Source organism: Myotis lucifugus, unplaced genomic scaffold (genome assembly GCF_000147115.1).
Source record: "Myotis lucifugus unplaced genomic scaffold, Myoluc2.0 scaffold_11, whole genome shotgun sequence".
NCBI classification, from domain to species: Eukaryota; Metazoa; Chordata; class Mammalia; order Chiroptera; family Vespertilionidae; genus Myotis; species Myotis lucifugus.
The window spans coordinates 12,890,655-12,913,385 of NW_005871059.1; the positions used below are offsets into that span (position 1 = coordinate 12,890,655).

Here is a 22,731-nt window from a genome sequence, read left to right on the forward strand (position 1 = left end):
GCATATACATATATATATATATATATATATATATATATATATATTTCATTGATTATAAGGGATATATTTCTCTGCACAATCTCTATAAATCATTGCTTTAAACTATGAAGTATAAAATTTATAACTACTAAAACTGAGTATCTACAAATTATGAATAATGTTATTTGCAAATACTTGAATTCACTTTTTTTTATAAATTATTTTAATATTCAATATTAGTGTGCACCCTGTTACTATTCATTGTCAACTTAAAAGTAGAAAAACAACCCAGCCAGAGTGGTTCAGTTGGTTGAGCATTGTCCTGTGTACCGCACATACTTGGAAGGCAACCAGTCCATGTTTCTCTCTCACATTGATGTTTTTCTCTCTCTAAAATCAATAACAACATATTTTTTTCAGTAGAGAAACCAAAGAGTAATTACTACAAATACTTAAAGTATCGCTTTTTTTAAAAGGGCCTCCAGACCAAAAACAATGAAACATCCAATAAAATGGGAGCTCCCTGAGGGCAGATATTTTTTTGTCTGTATTGTTCACTACTATCTTCCCAGCCTGTAAGAGTAGCTGAGATACCATAGATACCTAATAATTATTGCTGGATAAACATTTAATTTTTAAATTTTGCTTGTTTTTCTATTTTAAAAATTTTGCTAATCCTTAAGAGGTTGTAGGGAAACCTAAAAAATGATTACTATGACTCCTGGTTGCAGTTTGACATGACCTCATTGAAAAAATGACAAAGTCGATGCTAAATTACTCAAATCTAGAGCAGGTCAGCATTTCCGTGAGACAAGAGGGAAACTAAGAAAGGCAAGTAAAACTAATAGGAAAGGAGGAACAGGTTTACTTTTTAAGTTTGCCAGTAACAATTTGTTACAAGATTTGGCTTTATATTTTAAATTGTTTCTTACCCATTCAGTTGCATCACTTAATATATGCAAAAAATAGTGTACATGTTTTATAAAATATGTTGAAGTAAAGTATTAACTAAACTTTAGGTATCAGAATCACCTGGAAAGCTTGTTACAACTCAGACTATATGATTTCAGTTTGTCTGGGATGGGACCCAAGAATTTGCATTTCTAACAAGTTTCCAGGTAATGTGTCACTTGTGGTCTGGAAACCTCACTTTAATGTAAACCAATGATCAAAATCCTCTGTTTACTAACCCTCCCAATAAAGAAAATTAAAGTACACTATCGTTTTTCTTTGTTAATAACAACAACAACAACAACAAATATATAGCCTAGTCCAGGGGTCCTCAAACTTTTTAAACGGGGGGCCAGTTCACTGTCCCTCAGACCGTTGGAGAGCCGGACTATAGTTTAAAAAAAAACTATGAACAAATTCCTATGCACACTGCACATATCTTATTTTGAAGTAAAAAAACAAAACGGGAACAAATACAATATTTGTATTTGCATGTGGCACGCGGGCCGTAGTTTGAGGACCCCTGGTCTAGTCTATAAAGATCTGCATCATTGTCTTGGTTTTTTTTTAAGGAAATAAGCAATAAAAAGATACACAGTAGAGCCATCGTGAAGCACTAATAACTCACTATAACATCATATGTGAATTGTGATTTCTGTAAGAAAAGCTTTAATTGATATTAATCACCATATAAAATGAGCAGCTTATTTGTGAACTCCAAAGGTCAGGCCATTCCTATTTGTCAAAGAAGAAAGAAGGGTTTCCACATGGTGAATTATGCTTTGTCCTTACTGTTTTAGTTATTGCTACAGGTTTTCCTATGTAGTGTTGCAGCAATCAAACTAGCATTTCTGATTCATGTATGATTACAGATAACACAGCACACTATTATCCACCACGTTAAAATGTTAAATTTCCTTTAAAATTTATGAATGCTATTCTTTTGGGATAGTTATTAGAGTACTTGGTATGATCTAATTTGTACCAAATTACCATATGCTTCACTCCCCTTAGTATACAGACATTCAGTCTGAGTGTTCTGTGATATACTTTAGTTTTGGAGGCCCAGACAGAACTGGAAACTCACTGTCTTGATTCCTAGTTTGGTATTCTTTCCATTAACCTTGATATTTACTTTACCAAAAGGTATTTGGAATCAAATATTTTCAAATATTTGTTTGATGAAGTGTTTAAGGCATTATACAGTAGGATAGGAACAAATAGTTTCTCTGGTACAGAGACAATAAACTGTGCAATTATTTACTTTCTTTATCTCTATTGTCTTAATCTATTATTATCAGATAAGATCAACTAAAAATTACAGGACCTTGGTTTCTTTTTTATAAATATGTGTAGGGTCGTCATACATAGTATTCATAGAAATAATCATAAGAGACTATATATATTTCTATCATATGATGCTAGAAATAGGGCTGTATGTTTCTTTATTCCTTTGATGAAATAAAATATAGTCCCAGTGTCACTAATAGAGGAGTAATTGGGATACTGAATAATGTTCTTCTGTACAACTCAGGATTTATTGTTAAATTTGTTTTTCTAGTAACTTTTTTATTTGCTCTATTTTTCTATTTTAATAGTAAAGACCAAATATTCCTTTATTGACATTATTGAGAAATAAGACTTTCTTGAAGCTCATTTTATTTCACTTGTTAAATAATTACTGAGGGGCAAGGAGTAGGCATAGCTGGTGCGGGAGCTGGGACCATGCCTGGAGACTATGCCCAGAAGCTGTCCAGTAGCAGCATGTCTCATTGCCATGCGCAGTGATCCTCTAGCTACTCATGAGCTATGCCAGTGATGCCTTCCCAGGGGGGTAAGTGCCCACCTTCTTCCACTGCTACACAGTCAGCATCACCATTAGGAGTCAAGCAGTACCTCCTGGGACTCTGGGTCACCGCCGGACAAGAAAATTATGATCACACAGGAAGACTGTAATCATATGAGATCTTTATCTCATCTAGTGACTGATGTCTTCCTATGCTTCTCTGTGGTCAGGCTAGCCTCATTTCTCAATGTAAAAGGAGTAGGTATCAGAATTTAAGGAATATGTACCAAATATACTCTTTTATTAATAGCAACTCAGATTGATCTCTGAGGTGACCCCGAAACTTTAGCAAGACTGAATGATATGAAAGAAAAACTTACATGTGTGGAACAAGAACAGAAACATTTCCAAGATAGGAGCATGCTGTTTTGTGCTTTAACCCAGAAGGGACTGAAGATTGTATTTGGTGATGCTATCAAAACCATTTTAACTCTCAAGAAATGCACAGAGGAAAAAATAGGACCAAGATGTAGAAATGGTTGTTTGATTGTGTGAGAAACATCATTATTGGGTAAGGAAATGGTCTACTTCTCTGGGCTAGCATACGAAATGCTACAAGTTATACCCAGACCTTTTATAAATAATGAAGTAATTTAAAACTTGAAGGGGAGGGGGGCGAGGACTGTTCTCAGAATTCTATAGAATTCATTAAGAGTGTTTTCTAAATGTCGAAAAAGCAGCAAACAGAATCTGAAGCCACAATCTATTATAAATACTTTATCTCAACCAGAAGGTACACGATCTCTCAAGGGTTTCATAGTTTAAAAAAACTCCAATCACATCATGTTCTATCTATGTAACAGACCATGCTGTAAATGGAACTGGCTGGCTTGACCATACACATTCCTGCATAGTCTTTATGTAATCTGCACAAAGAAATATCTTCTCCTTTTGCTCCAATTAATTGTTTTTATATGTAAGTTGCTTTCTATTCGAGTATGCCCAGAGGGCCAACCACGAAACCAAAGGTTGCTTCAAGCGCTCAGGAGATGGTCCATACCTGAGGAGTAAATATATGAGATAAAAAAGAACAAATGTTTTATTATTGAGCACAAGTTAAGTGTAACAAATACTTCTATATTGAACCTTAATATACTTTCTTAAAGGATGCCAAAAGTGTAATAAGGTTATAATTACATTTATCATGAACACAAAAAATGTACACATTTCAGTTAATGTGTATTGAACTGTAGCAAGGCTTCTGGCATAGAATAATTACTAAGATGTTTCACCTTATGTTGATTGATAATCCTGCCAATAACCATTAGTGGTGACCTAACAAGTCTTTGGCTGAGTGCTGATCTGCATATGCATAGAATAAAACTCCATAAGGAAGAACCATTCAAAAGTAGTAGGCTGCACAACAGGATGGGAATAATTCACATTCCTGACAGCCAGAATGGAAAAACCTCCTAATATATGGGGCATCAAGTAGAATAATCAAGAGGATAATTTATATCCTGGAAATGGGGTTTATTGAATCCTGGAGGAAAGTCTTTCTAAGTCTGCTCTAACAAAACTTAAAAACAAACCTGGAAAGGTTCAAAATGATCTCAAGTAAGTACAGGCCAAAAAAAAGGTCCAACACTCTTTTAAGGAATACAAGGAAGTCCAGCAGTCACCAAAGTAAAATTCACTTATATTAGTTTTCTAGGGTTGTTGTAACAACTTACCACAAACAGTGTGGCTTAAAACAGAAATTTATCCTCTCCATGCTCCGGAGGCCAGCGCCTAAAATTACATTAAGCAAGGAGAAAGCAGAGGGAAAGTGGTGTGATCGGATGCCACATTGGCTACAGGGAGTTCCCCAACCATTATGGGCCCACCTGAAGCAGTGCTGGAGGAGACAGTACCAAACATAGGAGTTTATTCAACATAACGTAGCTTATTGAATGGCTTGGGGGCATTATGAATATTGATTTTTGGATTGTATTATGGATAAACATGTACGGAACATCTGCTGAACAATACTGGTTAATGTTCCTTCAGTAGATTAGTTTCAAGAACCACTGAGAATTCTTCAGAGATAACTGTAATGATGAAAAAATCTCTCGGAAGGTAATTCATTACAAAGAGGAATTCCCTTAAATGGCTTATAACAGCCTGTCAGATTGGTTAAACCAAGAAAGAGTATCTGGCAAGCACTACTATGAAGACTGAAAAATGTATGTCTAAAATAATGGCACTTCCACCATGATTATGCCCAAGCAACTCAGCAAGCTTTGAGAAAGAGAAGGAACTCTGTTTCAAATATGTGAAGAGTGGGCAAAATTTGATCAAGTGGGTTTTATGGAACATCTCATTTCCCAGACCTGTCATTACCAACATGGGCACATAAACTTGTGTTTTTAAACTTCTATTGCAGAAAGATTTCTGTAACATATTGCCAAAGACATTCTGTCATACCTACAATGCCAGACTACTGTGTGCAAGGAATGGTACGTTCTTGGTTTCAGAAAGTCTCAGAGGGGTAGCAGGACAAAAATGAAATTTAAGGACAGGGCACGGTTGCTGGGTCATCAGCACCTCAAAACATTTCTTGATGATGATTCGGTGCAGAGAGTATTTGTCGTCTTGGGAGAACCAAGCAGCATGGGCCAAGCAGGTCTGTTGTCCTATGGGGCAGACTTCCTCAGGGTGGAGACCCAGTCTTTCTGTTCCTTGAGGTAATGCTAGAGAAGCATGATCACGCTGAAGCAAGAGGTTCCAATTCTGTCTGCTGTCTCCCACATTTTTTACGGGTTGCTTTAAGTTACCCTAAAACAGTGAGATAACAACAAAATCTAGTTGGAGATGGGGAAGACATGACTTATGCAGCAGCCACTGCCAAATTAAAATAAGCAAAGAACTTACTATGTGTGCAGTGATGCTCAGAAGAGACTAATTGGTCTTCAGATGAGACACACAGTAGAATACAAGCAGATTCTCAGGAGCCACGTGGCTTCCGTCAGTGTGGTGAGAATGGTCATAACTGCACTGCCAGATGTGGACTGTCGGCATGTGAAACACACTGGTTCCTCATTGTATAGCAGGTTTGCACTTAAATGTGAGGAATGGTATGATGGTGACATGCTCTCAAGACTGTTCCTTTGGGGGATGTAACCTCCCAATTATCACCTTCCTGGATGTCGGTTGTGGAGTTTGGTGACAAGGACTTTATTTCTATACCAGGAGGTAGCATTGTAATAGTGGAGAACACAGAAATGTAAGCTGGGAACCTATAATGGATATGAGTGTGGCATTGCCCACTGGTAGGACTAACATGTGCTAGTAATGAGCGATTCATCTGACACCATCGGGTTGTGGGACTGTTAGTGTGCCAGGACTGCCGTAACCAGATGCCATAGAATAGGGGACTTAAACAACAGAAATGTGTTTGACCCAGTCGTAGAGGCTGAAAGGTTAGTTTTTTCTGAGCCCTCTGTCCTCATTTTGCTGACTACTGCCTCCCACTGTGTTCTCACGTGGCCTTTTCTTCTGTGCATGTGTGGTCCTGGTACCTCTTCCTCTTTTTATAGGGACACCAGTCCTATTGGATTAGGGCCCCACCCATATAACTTCACTTAATCATAATTACCTTCTTAAAGGTCCTATCTCCTAATACAGAAACATTAGGGACTAGGGCTTCAGTTTATGAATTTGGGGAGGAGCGTCACACAGTTAAGTCCATGGCAGGGACACAGAGTATGGAACATATTTCCAAGGACTAAAGGGCCATGCGAAATTAGTGTGCTGCATTTGATTGTTTAACAAGGATAATCAGTGGGTACTTTAATAGGAAAATTGAATTGTAGAGTCATAGGTCTTTTGGACCCCTGTACCTTTGAAAGGTCTCTTTTTTCAACAGAACCTGGTGGGCAATCAGGAAAAGTTTTCTGACGCTGGTTGGACGAGTTCCAGATTGTCAGTAGGCCACACAAGCATTTAAGCCTGATGTTGGACTTCCTGAAACAATCTGTTGCCTAAGCTGGATCTCTCCTGCTCTCCTTCCCAGCAGCCACCTCTGGTTCCCAATAAATAAGCATACATTGACCTCATACTTGCTTAAGGTCATCAAAGTCGTGCTGTCTCAGTGTACTAAATCCAGGCAGAGGAACAATAGGAACAAACCCCCAGTTTTCGGATACTGGATTTTATCATGAAAGGAAAACAGTGGGCCTTCAGGTGACCGAGGATAGTTGATCTTCTCAGCACAGCTGACTACTTAAGTACTGCTACCCAAAAATATGTCTTATCTTTCATGAGTGAGTAAGATTTCCTGTTCCTCATTTTTCCCTCTCTTTTGCTTCTTCCCCCTGTTTGATTCTAGATAAACAAGGCCTATACATGTGTTTCGTTTTGGAAAAAACTCACTTTAAGTCCCGATTCTACAACTTACTAGTTTACTTGACTTTAGGCAAGAAATTAAATTTCTCTGTACATCAAATTTCTCATTTATAAAATTGAAATAGGAATGTATACCCTGCCAGGATTGTCATAAAGGTTGAGTGAGATAACTTACATAAGCAACTAGCATGGTACATAGAACATGGCTGGCACTCGAAACATTTTAATTTGCTTTCCTCTTCTATGATAGCACAGCTAGGAGAATAAAGGAGAAGAGATTTGGAGAAGAAAGAACAAAGGGAAAAATTAAAAGTTCCACTTTTACATAAGTAACTGGGCATCAATATACGAAAAGGTATAAAAGATTTGTAATCTTTAAACAATATCCTGCATAGTATGTTGTAAGTTAGAGACTGTGCTAAGCAATACAATAGGAATTGCATTTGTACCATTTGAATTAAAGTGTCATTACTGCCCTTATACAATATAGTGACAATAGTTAATTCCAGATTTACCCATTAAAATCTCCTGGTTGCCCTAGCTGTTTTGACTCAGTGGTTAGAGCAGGGGTGGGCAAACTTTTTGACTCGAGGGCCACAATGGGTTCTTAAACTGGACCGGAGGGCCGGAACAAAAGCATGGATGGAGTGTTTGTGTGAACTAATATAAAGTCAAAGTAAACATCATTACATAAAAGGGTACGGTCTTTTTTTTTTTTAGTTTTATTCATTTCAAACGGGCCGGATCCGGCCCGCGGGCCGTAGTTTGCCCATGGCTGGGTTAGAGCATTGTCCCATGGACTGAAGGGTTGTGGGTTTCAAGGGCACACCTCGGTTGCAGGCTTGATCCCTGACCCTGATTAGTGTGTGTGCAGGAGGCAGCCAATCAATGTGTCTCTCACATCCATGTTTCTCTCTCTCTGTCTCTCCTCCTCCCACTCTCTCTAAAAATCAATTCGGGGGTGGGGGGATATCTTTGGGTGAGGATTAATAAAACAAAATCTCCTGGTTAATGTGTTCACAAATGCTTCATCATAAATTAAAGGGTACCGCAGAGTGTCTTGTAAACTATTCTAGAATCCTCTGCTTAAAACTGTTCTGTCTTCCTGTCGCCCGTATTATGAGGCTTCTGATCTCTCAGCATGTGTGATCTGGCCACTTCTTTCTTCTGTAGCCTCAACTTCCCCCACCTTTCTGGGCTCTTACCTTTACTCCCCGGCTCCCATCATATTGAACTATTTTTGGTTTCTCTTTTCTGGACTCAAGCAAGTCAGGCCTGAGATGCACTTTTGATCTCTTCACCTGGCTCTTCGTTGATTATACTTTATTTTTCTGCAAAGCCTAATTGTAATTTCTTCCAGAAATTATCTTATTTATTACTGTATATTTGGCCACTAGCACGGTACCAGGCTCATTAGGAATTCAGTAAATACTTAAGTAAATGAGTCAGTATTCTGCCTAAATGCAAGGATTATATAATATTTTTATTGCCTATATTATTGTATAACCTATAAATTTTCAAATCCCATTTAAACAGAAAAAAAGTAGAAGTAGTTTATTCTTCATATTATGTGCCACTTTATACAATGTATCACATCTAAAATGGGTTGATGTCTGCTTCCTTCTTATAATTGCTATAAGGGATTTGTAAATGCCATTGTAGTCATTCATTTTGATTTGGGTTTTTCCAAAGGGAGGAAAAATCAAATATAGTGACTAATGTAACAACACAGAGAAGAGGATTCTCATAGAAAGGCTTTTCCTCTTAAATTTCTATCTGGTGAAAATGAGCTTATCAGAGATTTTAAAAGGCAATCAGAAGATTTAGATTGTTGATATAAAATATCAGAAGCATATGTTTGTAGAGAAATATATCTCAAAAAGAGACGTTAACAATATACAAGTGATCACGATGAAGTTATGTAATTGGGTTGTTCCATTGAGCTTTCCTTTTTGTAAAATTGTTGACATTCTGAAGGATTTTTTTCCCCAGATGCATCTGCTTAGCACAGAGAATGGGAACTAAAGGTAGCATAAAACAATTCTAAGAAAGTGAATGTTGTGTGACCTTTTTTTTAATTTGCTTCACAAGTAATTTATTTTAAAAAAATTAACATCTGCTATTTTGAAGCTAATCTTAGTGTATTGAATGCTCTTAACCATTTCTCAATCCCACAGTCTTTTATCTTGCCTCTCCTGCTGTGTTCCCACCACCCTTGATCCCATTAGCAAACCTTGAGACCGCCTCAGACTTACCAAAGTACTGCTTTGGTTTCAGCTGCTCTTCTGCAAGAGGAAGTGAATGTTGGGGGTTTTCTCTGTGGTACAGTTGTGATAAAGCTGTGGTGGTCTTATCTCTCTCTTAGGTAGTGGCTCTTTATGACTACACAGCGAATCGATCAGATGAACTAACCATCCATCGCGGAGACATTATCCGAGTGTTTTACAAAGATAATGAAGACTGGTGGTATGGCAGCCTAGGAAAGGGACAGGAAGGTTATTTTCCAGCTAATCATGTGGCTAGTGAAAGTAAGTTTTATGCTCCCTTCCTGGTTTACTAGTATGGTATAACTGATATACAAGATTTTATCATGTTGTACCCTTTAATTTACTGTCTTTGTAACTTTTGCATATGTTTACCAGTGGGTATTGCTTTTCATTTTCATGATGCAAAAGAAATAAAAGGGAAGGCACTAGTACACCAGAAAGCTATTACATTCATCCCAGGGGACCTGCCCATCTTCCTACAACCTTCTTCTTCAGCCCCTTTTCCCTGTACCTGCTTCAAGCCCTTCAAGCACAATTATGTCAGGTCTTCTCTTGCCACAGTGACTCAGTTGACTTTAAGAACCTCTAATCCCCCAATTTCCATTCTTTTACTTTATATACCACAGGCTGTTACCTATTACCTACCTACAGTAGGTTGTTTCATTCTGAAGAAAATTAAGCCCTCATTTGTGAAAGGGAAAAGAAAGGAGCTGGAGAAAGAATTCTAAATATAGTTTCTGAAAGTGAGAGATGAAAATAGAAAGCAGAGAGCTTGCGAAGAAGGACTAGAAGGAAGGGGAGAAATACAGTAATGCTTCTTCAGAAGAATCCTTTTATCAGCAGTTAACTTCTCATGTGGTAGGAAAAACAATGCTCAGGGGTCAGGGAAACGGATTTCTAATCCTAGCTCCTCCACAGCTATTATCGATGTGCCTCAGTTTCCTCCTATAAAGTGAGGAAATTGAACTCTGTCATCTCTAAGTTTTTTTCCAAAAATACTAAGATCATTTAGTTATGATTTAAAATGTAGTATAGGAAGCCTAGAGATTACTCTGTTTTGAATAATTATTCAGTCTTTTGCTTCTGCAAAGAAGTAATTATTATAGATAATAGCTGCTTTTCAGGCTAGTCTGTGAAACCCCATTTAACCCAAACAATGGCTGAGCAAAAGTACTGTTGATTCCTAAACTAAGTTCTGAATTTTTGAGAGCAAAGGAGATGGCATAGGAAGAACTCCTTCCTTCCCTGAGTACTGGGCGCTGGCATAAGCCCAGATAAAATATTTTCTCTTTGGCACTTTCTACCACGTTGTCTGCACCCTGGTATTTCCCAGTGCTCCCCTGGCCAGTCTCTCAAGGGCTCCCAGTCTCATTGCAGCTTCCTTCCTCAGCTTATCTGCTGCTTTCAGCAAACTCCTCCCCTCAAAAGTTCCCAATGTCTCAAAAATCACCCACTTCTCTCTCACACAACAAAAGTCTATAGTTCCTCTGTGCCATTGTTTTAATTCTCTTTCCTTGAGCAGTAAATAACTTATAGCTCTTAAACTCTATTGCAGGTATAGTTTTATGTTTAAAAGAAGATGCATAATGGAGAAAAAACATCAGGCAATGTGGAAGAAATTTTAGGACAAGTTAATACCCAGTCATCTCCCAAAAAATCTGCACTTCTAACTTCCAGATTGTCTCAAATATCCAGGTTTCTTTCCTCTCCTTCTCACATGGTCAATACCTGGAATTCAGCTTCTGCCTTTTAAATCAAGAGCTACCTATACAATCAAAGTCATTCTGGAGTATATCCATCATTTTAACTAGATATTACAATTCATTGTTAATCCAGATACAAATGAAAGCATAATTGTTTTATACTTGACAATGTAAAAAGATTATGTATTTCCAGGCAGGATGGTATTAGGTGCTTTAACTTTATAATCTAATTAGTTTGCAGAAATAACCTCTTAGGCTTCCAATTCTGGAGAGGTTATAGATATTTGATTACAGTGGGTAAAAAATCCAATAAATTTCTCTTCCATTATATCCCAAGTGAGACTTCTGAAGCATACTGTAATGATGATTAGTGGATATGTACAGAAGTTAATGGTCACTTGTAGTGACTATTCTTCAACTGTCATAATTCCTTATTATATCCCAAAATAATTGATATTTTATTTTGGCATTAGTTATTGCTGTGGGAGAAGCCTTGTAAATGCCAGAACAAACAGAACAAATCCTCATATACCTGAGAATATAATTGAATTCTCACTTCACTAGGGACTTTTTTTTTTCTCCTTTTATCCTACTTTTTACCTGAATTTTAAAAAATCTTAACAGATGCAGAGAGACTGTTTTAACATTAGAGAAAAAATTAGTCAACAGCATATTTCACTCTAAAAATAGTAGACGTCCTTTATCTTTATCCAAAGCCAAATATACAAAGCAATGATCTAAGGAAGTACATATCTGAATAGAATCTGCACCGACTGTTAAATTAAGAGCCAGGTCCTCTAAAGAACTACAATAGAAGACATTGGTATCCCATTTTATAAAGATTTCCTCTCTTTGTACCTTAAGCCACTGGAAGAAAAGCATGATCAGCTTTCCTTAATCATATCTTTTCCAATAAGAGATGAAGAAAGCCAATAATGAATCAACCCATACACAAAGCTAGTTAATACAGCTCATAATCTTAGAATTTTGATTAGGTGTATTTGAACAATTTCTCTCAATTCAAAGTTGTTCAAGTCATTTAACCAAGATAGATTTTCTTTTTAGCCCTTTAAAATTCCCACCTGACTTTTTAGATTCTGCACTATGTGTAGACTAACTAGAGTATGTAGATTATAATTTTACATTATAAGAACTTCAGATTCAGCATTCTGAATAGATTCAGTATTGTGTATAGTCCTTGCCCCATGCTTATCTATTTCATACTATCTTCCCAAATTACCCTTTTTCCACACATCTACCTGACAAAATCCTACCCATTCTTCAGAATCTGACACACCTACTGTTTCTTCCATTAAGCATCTCCCATCTCCACATCAGAGTTTGTCTTTGTTATTCTCTCTCTTTTAAGTAATGTCACATTCTATTTTATATTACAGTTCCTTGTGAACTTATGTCTCTGACCAGATTTTATGCTCCTTGAGAGCAAAGACTGTTTTGATCATCTTGGTGTATCCTCCATCAGTACTTTGCATATAGCAGGTTCCTGATTAATATATATTAAGATAAAATGAAATAAGCATCTGCATGACCACATAGTAAGTGAAAATGATACCTTCTACATTTCTGAAATCCTGCTTATCAAAACTTTACAATTATAAGTTATGTTTTTTTGATAATTAATGTGTAAGATTTCCAGTCGCCTTAACAGTGTCAGGTAGCTTATTTTTACACCCAATTCTTTGGCTTTCTATCTGCCCCCACTGTTGTTTTTTCCCCCATGAAATAATGCTTCTCAATTTGATTGCCTGAATTTCTTTTTCAATTCCAGCACTGTACCGAGAACTGCCTCCAGAGATTAAGGAACGATCCCCTCCTTTAACCCCCAAGGAAAAAGCCAAAATGGAAAAACCTTCTTTATCTTCTCAAAAGGTAAATGTTTTCAAGAAAATGTATAGCATATGTGTTTTGATTTTCACTCTCTCTGGATAAAATATTACTTTATTTTTCATGCTTATATCCTTTATTGATTACATTATTATTTCTTTTAATATTGGCACCAATATTATGAAATATGTAAGGCAAATATTACTGTAGCCATTTTCTAGATAAGGAAACTGAGGAGGCTCAGAGATTAAAGTAGACCTCAAGACACAGTCCCAGTAATGGGACAAGGATCCAGAGTAGAACTTGTGACCTCAAGTGTGATGCTATTTCCATCCTATATTTGTTTCTGTAATGACGATTCTAACCCTGTTATTAGCCCCACCTGAGAGGTACACATGTGTGCTAAAGGTCATTGGGGCCCACAGAATAAAGATGTCCTATCTTCCTGGAGCATTCCTTTTACTTGCTAGAAATTTAAAATATTTTCAGATTAAAATGAGTATGGATATATTATCAGCCAGAAAAATTTCATGTTTTTTAGCTTAGGCCTTCAAATCCCTCAGTCAGTATTCTTCTGATACTAGTAATACTTTGGTGCAAAGTTTAATAAGCAGTGTGCCATATCACATATTTTACTTATTGAACTTATTTTATTCTGTGACATTAGCTTTTGCTTTAGATGGAATAACTTCACTTCTTAATAACATGAAGTAGTAGGGTATAGAGTTTTTAAACAATTGAACCTATCATGTATCATTAGTCATTCAGCCTATATTTATTGAGTGCTTATTTCTATGCTGAGCATTAGTCCTCACTGAAACAAGATTGAGTAGACAAAGCACTTGCCCTTGAGGCTGGTGGGTGAGATACCTACAAGTAGACAATTGCAACAGAATATGGTAGGAACTATAGTGAAGATATGTGCACAGTGTATTGAGAACACACAGCAAGACACCCTCTAACTCTGCCTGGGGAGTCCAGGAAGAGTTCCCCGAGGAGGTCATGCTTGAGCTGAGGCTAATAGGATGAAAAGTATGTGCTACGTAGATGATCTTAGAAAAAGCATTCCAGCAGAGGGAACAACTTGAGTAAGGTGTGATAAAGTATGATTGTTTTCTGGAGTATAGGGCCAAATGGAGAGAAGGACAGAAGAAATGCAGGAGCCCAGTGTACTCTGCTAAGATGCTTAGATTGTATTCTTCAGGCAAAGGGGAGCCCCTGGAGAAGGGAATCCAGGAAGTGTCATATACAGATATGCATGTTAAAAATATTCTAGTGGCAGCATGGTGATTGAATTAGAGGTAGCTAAGACCTGGGACAAGAAAGTAAGTTCAAAATAAAGTATAAAAGCCTGAGCTAGTGGAGATAGAAGGGAAGGGTATTATTCACAGGATTTTGTAATTGGATGTGATTAGTGATATTGGAATCTAAGAATTGTGCTGAGTAAATGGATAGTGGTACCACAGAAATAATAACAGAATAAGGAAGATCTGGGGAGATAGAAACAAGGAATGGTAGGGAGTAGGATGTAATGAGTTCAGTTTTAGATATCTTGATTTGTTAATAGTCTTTATAGTGCTCCCAGGTGCAAATATTCACTAAGGAGCCAGAAATTCAGAACTGGAATTTGAGAGAAGGTAGGGCTTCAAAATAAAACGGGGAAGGAGCTAGTGTATTCATTGTATTGCATCAATAGAGTTGAAGCTCATAATGAGGAGATAGAATAGACACTGTAGACTTCTAAGAGAAAAATCTAAGGACAGAATTCCAATTGAACTCTAGTATTTAAGGGACAAGCAAAGGAAGAGAAGATTAAGAAATAATAGTCAAAGGGGAAGGAAAGATCCAGGAAAAAAAAGTGCCATGGAAGCCAGAGAGAAGAGAGGTTCAAGGAGAGTATATATTCAGTAGTATGAGAAATGGCCAATCACAGGTTGTCTAAGCATTTGATAATGAAAAGGACCTTGACACCTCTGCATATCAATAGTATGACACGGATTGAAGAGTAGAATGTGGACTCAGCAAGAGAACACATGGAAGTCTTCCCAGAGCTTCACTTAAAAGAAGTCAAGCAGTGACTGGAGGGAGACCCCGTTCCAGAAATGACTTTTTAAATATTGGAGTGACACATACAATTATGTTCTAAGAAGACAAAGCCAATGGACATGATCGGGTTCAAGGTAGATAAAGAAAGCACACATGGATCTTGGAGAAAGCAGGAGGTTTTTATTGGAAAGACTGGTTGATAGATTAATATTGCCTTAGAGCAGCACCTCTCTGAGACAGATAAATATGAATGAGGATGCAGATAAGTTAATAAAGTGGGAGTCTAGAAATTAAGAATGTCTTTTTGTTCTCAAAAACAGAAATGAAGGTTCACTTCAAATGTGAGGGCAAAAGGTGTGAGGTAGGAAGAAGAATAGTGACTGTTAGAATACCTTGAGGACAGTAGGAGCAGGAGATCATTTGGGACATATAAAGAGATTTCTGAGTAGTTCTGAGAGCTGCTGTTTGAATACCATGAAAATGTAGGGAACATAATTTTATGTAGTTGGATGGTTTTCTTCAGTAGTGCTCCACATCTAGGACATAGGAGTGGAGAAGACAAATCTGGTTTGATATATAATTGGAGTTGTGGGTGTGATAGAGGCCAAGAGAATTAGAGACTTGATATCATTGGGTAGAGAGTCGCTGAATTCACACATTATGGAAGATCAGCCAGATTGGAAAGGATGTGGAATCAGGAGACTAGCCAACTTAGAAAGCAGGGTTCTCTGCAAGGTTGCCATAAACTACCCATGCCCAGGTGGAGGCATAGTGTCATGCAGAAAGGTGTTTACCTGGAACTATGGCCTGTAAATCAAGAAACTTGCTTAATTAGTATTTCAGATGTTAAGCAGCTCAAGGTTATGATAAATTCATGGAGTTGAATGTAAGAGTTGAAGTCAGATTGAAGGACCTGCCCAAGGAATGAAGACCAAGTGTTGCATAGATTTTCTCTTTGATATTAAAATTCCAGAATGATTGCAAGAGTTGGGGTGAACCAATAGTTGAAGTCCTTAATTCTTGTGGTAGAGCAGATGTCTCAACTTTGGTTTTACATTGAAATCGCCTAAGAAATAAAATAAAATAAAAATGCTGGTGCTTGTCCCCACACCCACAAATCGGTTTAATTGGTCTGGGTGGATTTCAAAAGCTTTCCAGGTTATTTTAATGTGCAGCCAACATTGATAACCATTATTAGAGTGACCACAATCACAATGTCTGAGGGTAACAGCTTCAAAGATAGAGGATATTATGGCCAGGTGTGAAGTGCTTTGAATGTATAATAGCCTGCAATCAGCAACAGAGAGCTAAGAGGCCAGTGCTAACTCCAAGTCCCTGTGGTTCATGGTTGGATTATGTGAGAATGAACAGCCTATCCTGTACGGAACTGAAAGAAAAATAGTTTCTCAATAAAAAGCCAGTTTCACATACAGCAAGGATATATGGTGATGGTTGCCTCTGACAGCCTGGGATACATGTTGAAAGGATTGGCAAGGAATTTGACTATGGTCAAATGCTACATGTGTAATATTATCCACTGTTTGGAATTCACCAGATTTAAGGATTTAGGAAGATGATAATATCAATTTTCAAAATATTTATAACATTGGCATAGTCATCAAGACAGCTAATGATATTTGTAGTCTATGTCAGGAACTGCGTGAGAGGCTATGATAGATACAGTCTTTTGTTTGTTTGTTTGTTTGTTTGTTTTGTTAATCCTCACACAAGGATATTTTTCCATTGATTTTTAGGGAGAGTGGAAGAGAGAGGGAAAGACAGAGAGAAACATCGATGTGAGAGAGACACATCAATTGGTTGCCTCCTGCATATGCCCAACCAGGACCCAGCCAGGGAGGAGCCTGCAACTGACGTACGTGCCCTTGACCAGAATCGAACCCAGGATCTTTCGGTCCACAGTTCAAAGCTCTGTCTGCTGAGCCAGACCAGCTAGGGTTATAGATACAGTCTTCATTGCAGTGGCTTACCAGTATCCCTGATGCTGTATCATGCTGATCTTTGACATTGGGGTCACCTAACCCCCACCTCTGTGTGTTCCTGGCCAATAGCCTTGAACTAATTCTGACTCAGCCAGAGGAGATATAAGGAACTCTTACTGGCTGCCTGTGAAGTTGGCACTGCCCTTTCTCTTCCTGGTGCTCCTGTGTTACCATGATAGAGACCTCTCACTTGCTTCCAAGACTCCCAGTTCTCACTGCCTATGCCAGTCCTCTACTTAGAACTCACTGCATCATAGTATTGTGTGCCTTTTCCTCTCGCAGACTGATCTTCATGCTTAAAATACACCTTTATATCCATATCACTGCAGACTAATTCTTCTTGACCCTTGAGGAGTGCTTCAGGCTAACCAACTGCTACCAAACCCTAATTCTAATAGATCTCAAAGTAAAACATTGAAAAACATAAAACAGCTAATGCAAGGGAGTTGCAGAGATAGGAATCCATTTGGACAAGGGCGTAGAAAGGTTATCATGGAGGAGATGGAACTCAGATTGGACTTTAACATTTAAGATACATAATTGCTTTTGTTGATTTGGTCTGCTTTGTCTGAATCCATGCATTATAATAGACTCCTACATATATTTTCCTCTTAGGAATTTACCACTTGTATAGTTTGACAATGTTTTATTTCCCTGTGGGGAAAAGTATAAAGAATGACCTACACTTATGTAAAAAGAAGTCCTGAGAACTGGTAATGTTGTTCCAGGTATTCAAAATGCCTCAGGTACGCTCTGAGTGATGACGCAAACAGCCAGCCCTTGAGAAATGTGTAACTGGGCTTCCTCAGCACCTGGCACAGTTGCATGTCTTCAGTTTAGTTTCTTTATCAGAATTTATATGGTTTGATCTTATCAAGATCCTGCCTTATAAACCTACCACAAATTCTGTCAGATGTTTAATTTCATATGTAAGTTTTATTTTTATTATCATATATAAGATATGTTTTACAAAAAGAAGAACATGAAAAGTTGTCTCTGAAAAGTGACTAGAAGTGGAGGAGGGTCCTAAGTTCATAGAATTAGAAAACTGGTGACATAGAAGGAACTGAAAGATCATCCCCAGTGATTCTAGTCAACTCCCTTCATTTTATAGATGAGGAAATCGAGATCCAAGAGGGTTGTAAGAGTCACATTCCAAACACCACTCCTAATTAGCAGCTTGGCCCCATGTTCTCAGGCCAGCCCTGTTCCCTCCACCACCGAGTCACCGACAGCTGTCACCTGGACAGCTAGCCACGTTTTGTGTAACATTGGTTTTTTACATCCCTGTGTTATGCTTGTTTCATTGTACCCTTCTTCATGTGGACATCTTTAGAATTTTAGTCTTTATACCTTTTAAGGAAAAAAGGAAAGAAGCCTCCTGAATTGTTTTCTTTTTAAATTATTTCTGTTCAAACTACAGAATGAGCAGTAAAATTATACCTTTTAATAGCTTGGCAGCTGCTGGATCTTATTAAGTTCTTCCAAGTGGAACACACCTGTTCTGTTGCTAAATGTGCCAGGTCCCTTCCAACATTTCATCTGGTTCATTGAAATGTTAGTGGGTGATGGAAGCATTCGCTCTCCCACTGCAGGGGGAGGGGACAGGCTTGAGTTAGTGATTCTCCACCATAGGCTAGAGAATCCCCAAACGAATCAGTCACTATCTCTACCACAGGGACATGAGAGTAGACTTGTCCTCAAACTCATTCCAGAACATTTTTATCACACTGTGCTGTAAATTTGGAGCTAATAGGAGGAAGACTATCTGTGCTATCTGGGAGGATAGCTTAAAATATATATATCATGCTAACAACTTTGTGGGTTTTTTTTGTTGGTTTTTTGAGGAGGACATTTTTTTAGGCTTTTTACTTTTTGCTATCCTATATCATTTGCTATACCTATATCCTTCATTTATTGGGGAGGGAAGTTGTTAAATTCCTTTTTTAAAATATAATTATTTTAGGTTGCTCTATTAAAGTAATATATGCACATAGTTTTAAAAATTCAACCAATAAAGAATACTGTAAATAAAAAATAAAACTCTGTCCTAAAATTCATCCACTGTAACTTGCATTTCCTGTTTAAAATGTTCTCTGCACATGTAAATATACATGTCTTTATTCATGTCTATGTTTTGATGAAACTAGAATCATACTTAATATTCTGATGATTACCTTTCATAATATATCTTGGATATCTTTTCTTATTAGCACAGACAATTCTGTTTAACAGTTTTAAATACTAAAATGGCCAATTTTCTTTTTTTTATTCCTAAAATGCCCAGGTGTTTTTTTAATTTCTGAAAACACTTGGTTTCCTTTTTTTATTGTTATAAAAACAAAACCCAGCCCTGGCAATGTGGCTCAATTGATCAAGTGTGATCCCATGCACGGAGAGGTCACCAGTTCAGTTCCCAGTCAGGGCACATGCCTGCGTTGCCCCAGTTTCTGGTAGGGACATGCAAGAGGCAGCCGATTGATGTTTCTCTCTCCCTCTCCCTTCCTCTCTCTAAAATCAATAAAAACATATTTTTTAAAAACCCAAGTAGAAAATTACCCTCTATCTTCTATAAATGTTTAAACATTGACAAAAAACAAGTCATGTTTTTTTAATACCAGACATATAGTAATAATTATGCACAGGATTATATATGTGAATGTGGAGAAATTGATATGATATTTTTGCTTATGTCTATCTAAAAACTCACTAAATGAATAATAGTTATTAGTTTTGCTATTCTAAGGGAATTATAAAGATATCCATTATAACTCATCTCTTCATGTGGCAAGAGTTTTAATTATTTTCAGTTTTTTATTTAGCATGTAGTCAGTGAGAGCAGGCTGGATCAATTCAAAAGAGAGCTGGTTCCTAAACCAACGTGCATATTCCACTTATTAAGGGCCAGCTGCTTTTTTGTCTAGTACAGAACAAGAGGAAAGAACCCAAAAGGATCAGATAACAATGGTGGTTTTGCTTCCAGCCAAACACACCCACACAAAATTTTACATTGGCAATTCTGTCAACATCTCAGAAAAACAGTAAGCATGTATGTGTTCACAAAATATCTAATTTTCATTTGCCCTCTTCATCTCAAAAGTAGACAGTTTTTAAAACCTGGATTAATTGTGTTATATTTCACTATCTTAAAAAATCACTTCATATAGGAAAAAATGTTTTTTCCATCTACTGTTCCTTGTACCAGGAGTTCATCTAAATTATTTTTAACCAGAGGAGTAATATGATTTTATTACTGTGTTAAATCCAACAACAAATTTATAGTAGACAGTGGTTTTTTTTGGTATGGCAAAATAGTTCTTCCAAATACTTAGAAGTTAGTTAATGTACACTGAATCATTGAAAATGCAATCATAATTAGTATTGCCTCCTTCCTGTATCAATTTATATCTTTTTTAGTTTAGTAATTTTGTTTATCAAAGAAAATACAGTTATATGATATATTAAATAGATAAAATTAATATATGCTTGGATTTGCTTTTAAATTTCAGGAATAATTGAATGTTTTTTCTTTATCCAAAGAGAACAAAATCAAAATCATATAAGTAAAACTAAAGAATTTATTTGTACCCATGAAGAGTCTCAGTATAGGCAACACTGGTATGTATTTCTTTCCCCCCATAATTTGTTTCAATAACATAAATATTTTGAGGAAAAAATATTGATTTCAAAAAATGTCATTTACGTTTGAAAAATATTTGTCCCACAAAGAAAGTGTGCAGGACTCCAGTGATGTGACAGCAAAGCCAGTGTGAGTCACCTCACACCAGAGATCGCAACAGTATAGTCTCTTACTGCTCTACACAGAGGAACTTTTTTAAAAAAAATTATTGATTTCAGAGAGAAGGAGAGAGAGAGAAACATCAATGAGAGAGAACCATCAACATCAGTCAGCTGCCTCCTACACACCCCCTCCTGGGGACCAAGGTCGCAACCCAGGCATGTGCCCTGATGGGGAATCGAACCGTGACCTCCGGGTTCATGAGTTGATGCTCAAATATTGAGCCTCACTGGCCATGTTACTCAAACTTTAAAAGCCTTCACAATCTCTCTTTCCCTGAAAGGAACTCATTAGGTCTTGACTTTCTTAAAGGTCTGGGGACCAATTCTGCTACTCATTCTCTTCTTTATACCTTTGCATTGGCCATTGTATTTGGCATGTGTACTTCCGCCCCTGCTTTGTCTCTTCCCTCAGTTTCCTTGCTACTTTGGGCAATTCCCCTCCAAGTTTTCAGAACCTCATTACCCTCAACAAACTGAATAACCCCCCTCCCAGGCTGCTTGTCTTTTCAATTTACCTAACCTGGGGGTAGGAGCTAGATTACTGCCGGTGGTTCTGAAATAAATGGACTGTGAGAGAATACCTCTTCAGTCTCCATCCCAAAACTAGGTATGTATCATTTCCTTGATGTCTTTCTAACTTCAGTTACTTAATATTTTTACAAAATAAAAGGGAGAAATTGTTTTCAATTTTAGCAACCCACTGATTATTCAGCTGATTTGAAGCTCTGAGTCCAGCCTCTAATTTTCTTATACAGACTTTCCATAAAAACTCAGTTTAGAGAATAATATAAATTCTCAATAAAGAGTTCATAATTGTTCCAATAAACCACTGAAAAGTATTTGTAGGACGTTTCTTCTGAGAAGTCAAGTATAGATTTTATTCTTTGAATAATGATGTACAAAAAGTATAAAATAAGTAATGTTGTGCTACATCAAACCAATGTTCTACTTGGCCCAGTACTACCCTTCTGACAGTAAGGGTTGTTTGATAAAATGATAGTGTTTGCTTTTCGTGATTGTATTTTCAAAGGTTAACTTAAATATGAATAATATCCTCTCACAATCTATCACAGATCTAAAATGTGAAAGATGTTATTGGGAGAGCTTCCAACCAATCATTCCTAGTTGTAAATTGTCCTTTTAGATCAGTGGTTCTCAACCTGTGGGTCGCGACCCCGTTGGGGGTCGAACGACCCTTTCACAGGGGTCGCCTAAGACCATTGGGAAATACATATATAATTACATATTGTTTTTGTGATTAATCACTATGCTTTAATTAAGTTCAATTTGTAACAATGAAAATACATCCTGCATATCAGATGTTTACATTACGATTCCTAACAGTAGCAAAATTACAGTTATGAAGTAGCAATGAAAATAATTTTATGGTTGGGAGTCACCACAACATGAGGAACTGTATTAAAGGGTCGCGGCATTAGGAAGGTTGAGAACTACTGTTTTAGATAGTGGCAGAATTGATGCTTATCAGTCACCCTGTCTTCTGACTCCACAATCAGCATGACCTTTTTTCAGAAGTTCTTGGACACCCTAATCTGCTGCCCTCTTGTTCCATCAAGCACTGCAGGGTTTCTCAACCTTGGCACTATTGGCATTTGGGGCTAGATAATTCTTTGTTTGGGGGGAATGTGCATTTTAGGATGTTTAGCAGCATCCCTGCCTCTACCCATTAGGTGCCAGAAACACTAACACCCTCCAATTATAATAATGAAAAGTGTCCCCCAGACATTGCCAAATTTTCAGAATCTCTCTCTCTCTCTCTCTCTCTCTCTCTCTCTCTCTCTCGTACACACACACACACACCATTGAGAACTGTTCTATTTTATTTTTTTAAAAGTATATAATATTGTGTGTGGATGTATGTTTTTCCTTTAAATAAAAATTTTCCTTATTTTAAGATCCTTTTCATGAAATTTTGCTTTCATGTTTTTCATTACTGGCAAATATGT

At 37.2% G+C, this 22,731-nt stretch overlaps 1 protein-coding gene and 1 pseudogene across 20 annotated transcripts in view; one reads left to right on the forward strand and one right to left on the reverse strand.

Annotated features, from left to right (window-relative positions):
- The window catches only part of AHI1 (Abelson helper integration site 1), a 215,986-nt gene that overhangs the window by 115,444 nt on the left and 77,811 nt on the right, over positions 1-22,731 (forward strand). For 14 of the 20 annotated variants that reach the window (XM_023750222.1, XM_023750218.1, XM_023750231.1 and 11 more), the window contains 2 exons: positions 9,468-9,630; positions 12,862-12,962. In XM_023750222.1, the coding sequence (XP_023605990.1) occupies positions 9,468-9,630; positions 12,862-12,962 (264 nt within the window). Of the gene's footprint in view, positions 1-9,467; positions 9,631-12,861; positions 12,963-14,904; positions 14,935-22,731 lie in introns of those variants that run through there. The other 6 variants (XM_023750233.1, XM_023750237.1, XM_023750227.1 and 3 more) reach the window with 5 other exon arrangements.
- LOC102432166 lies at positions 5,183-5,460 on the reverse strand (annotated as a pseudogene).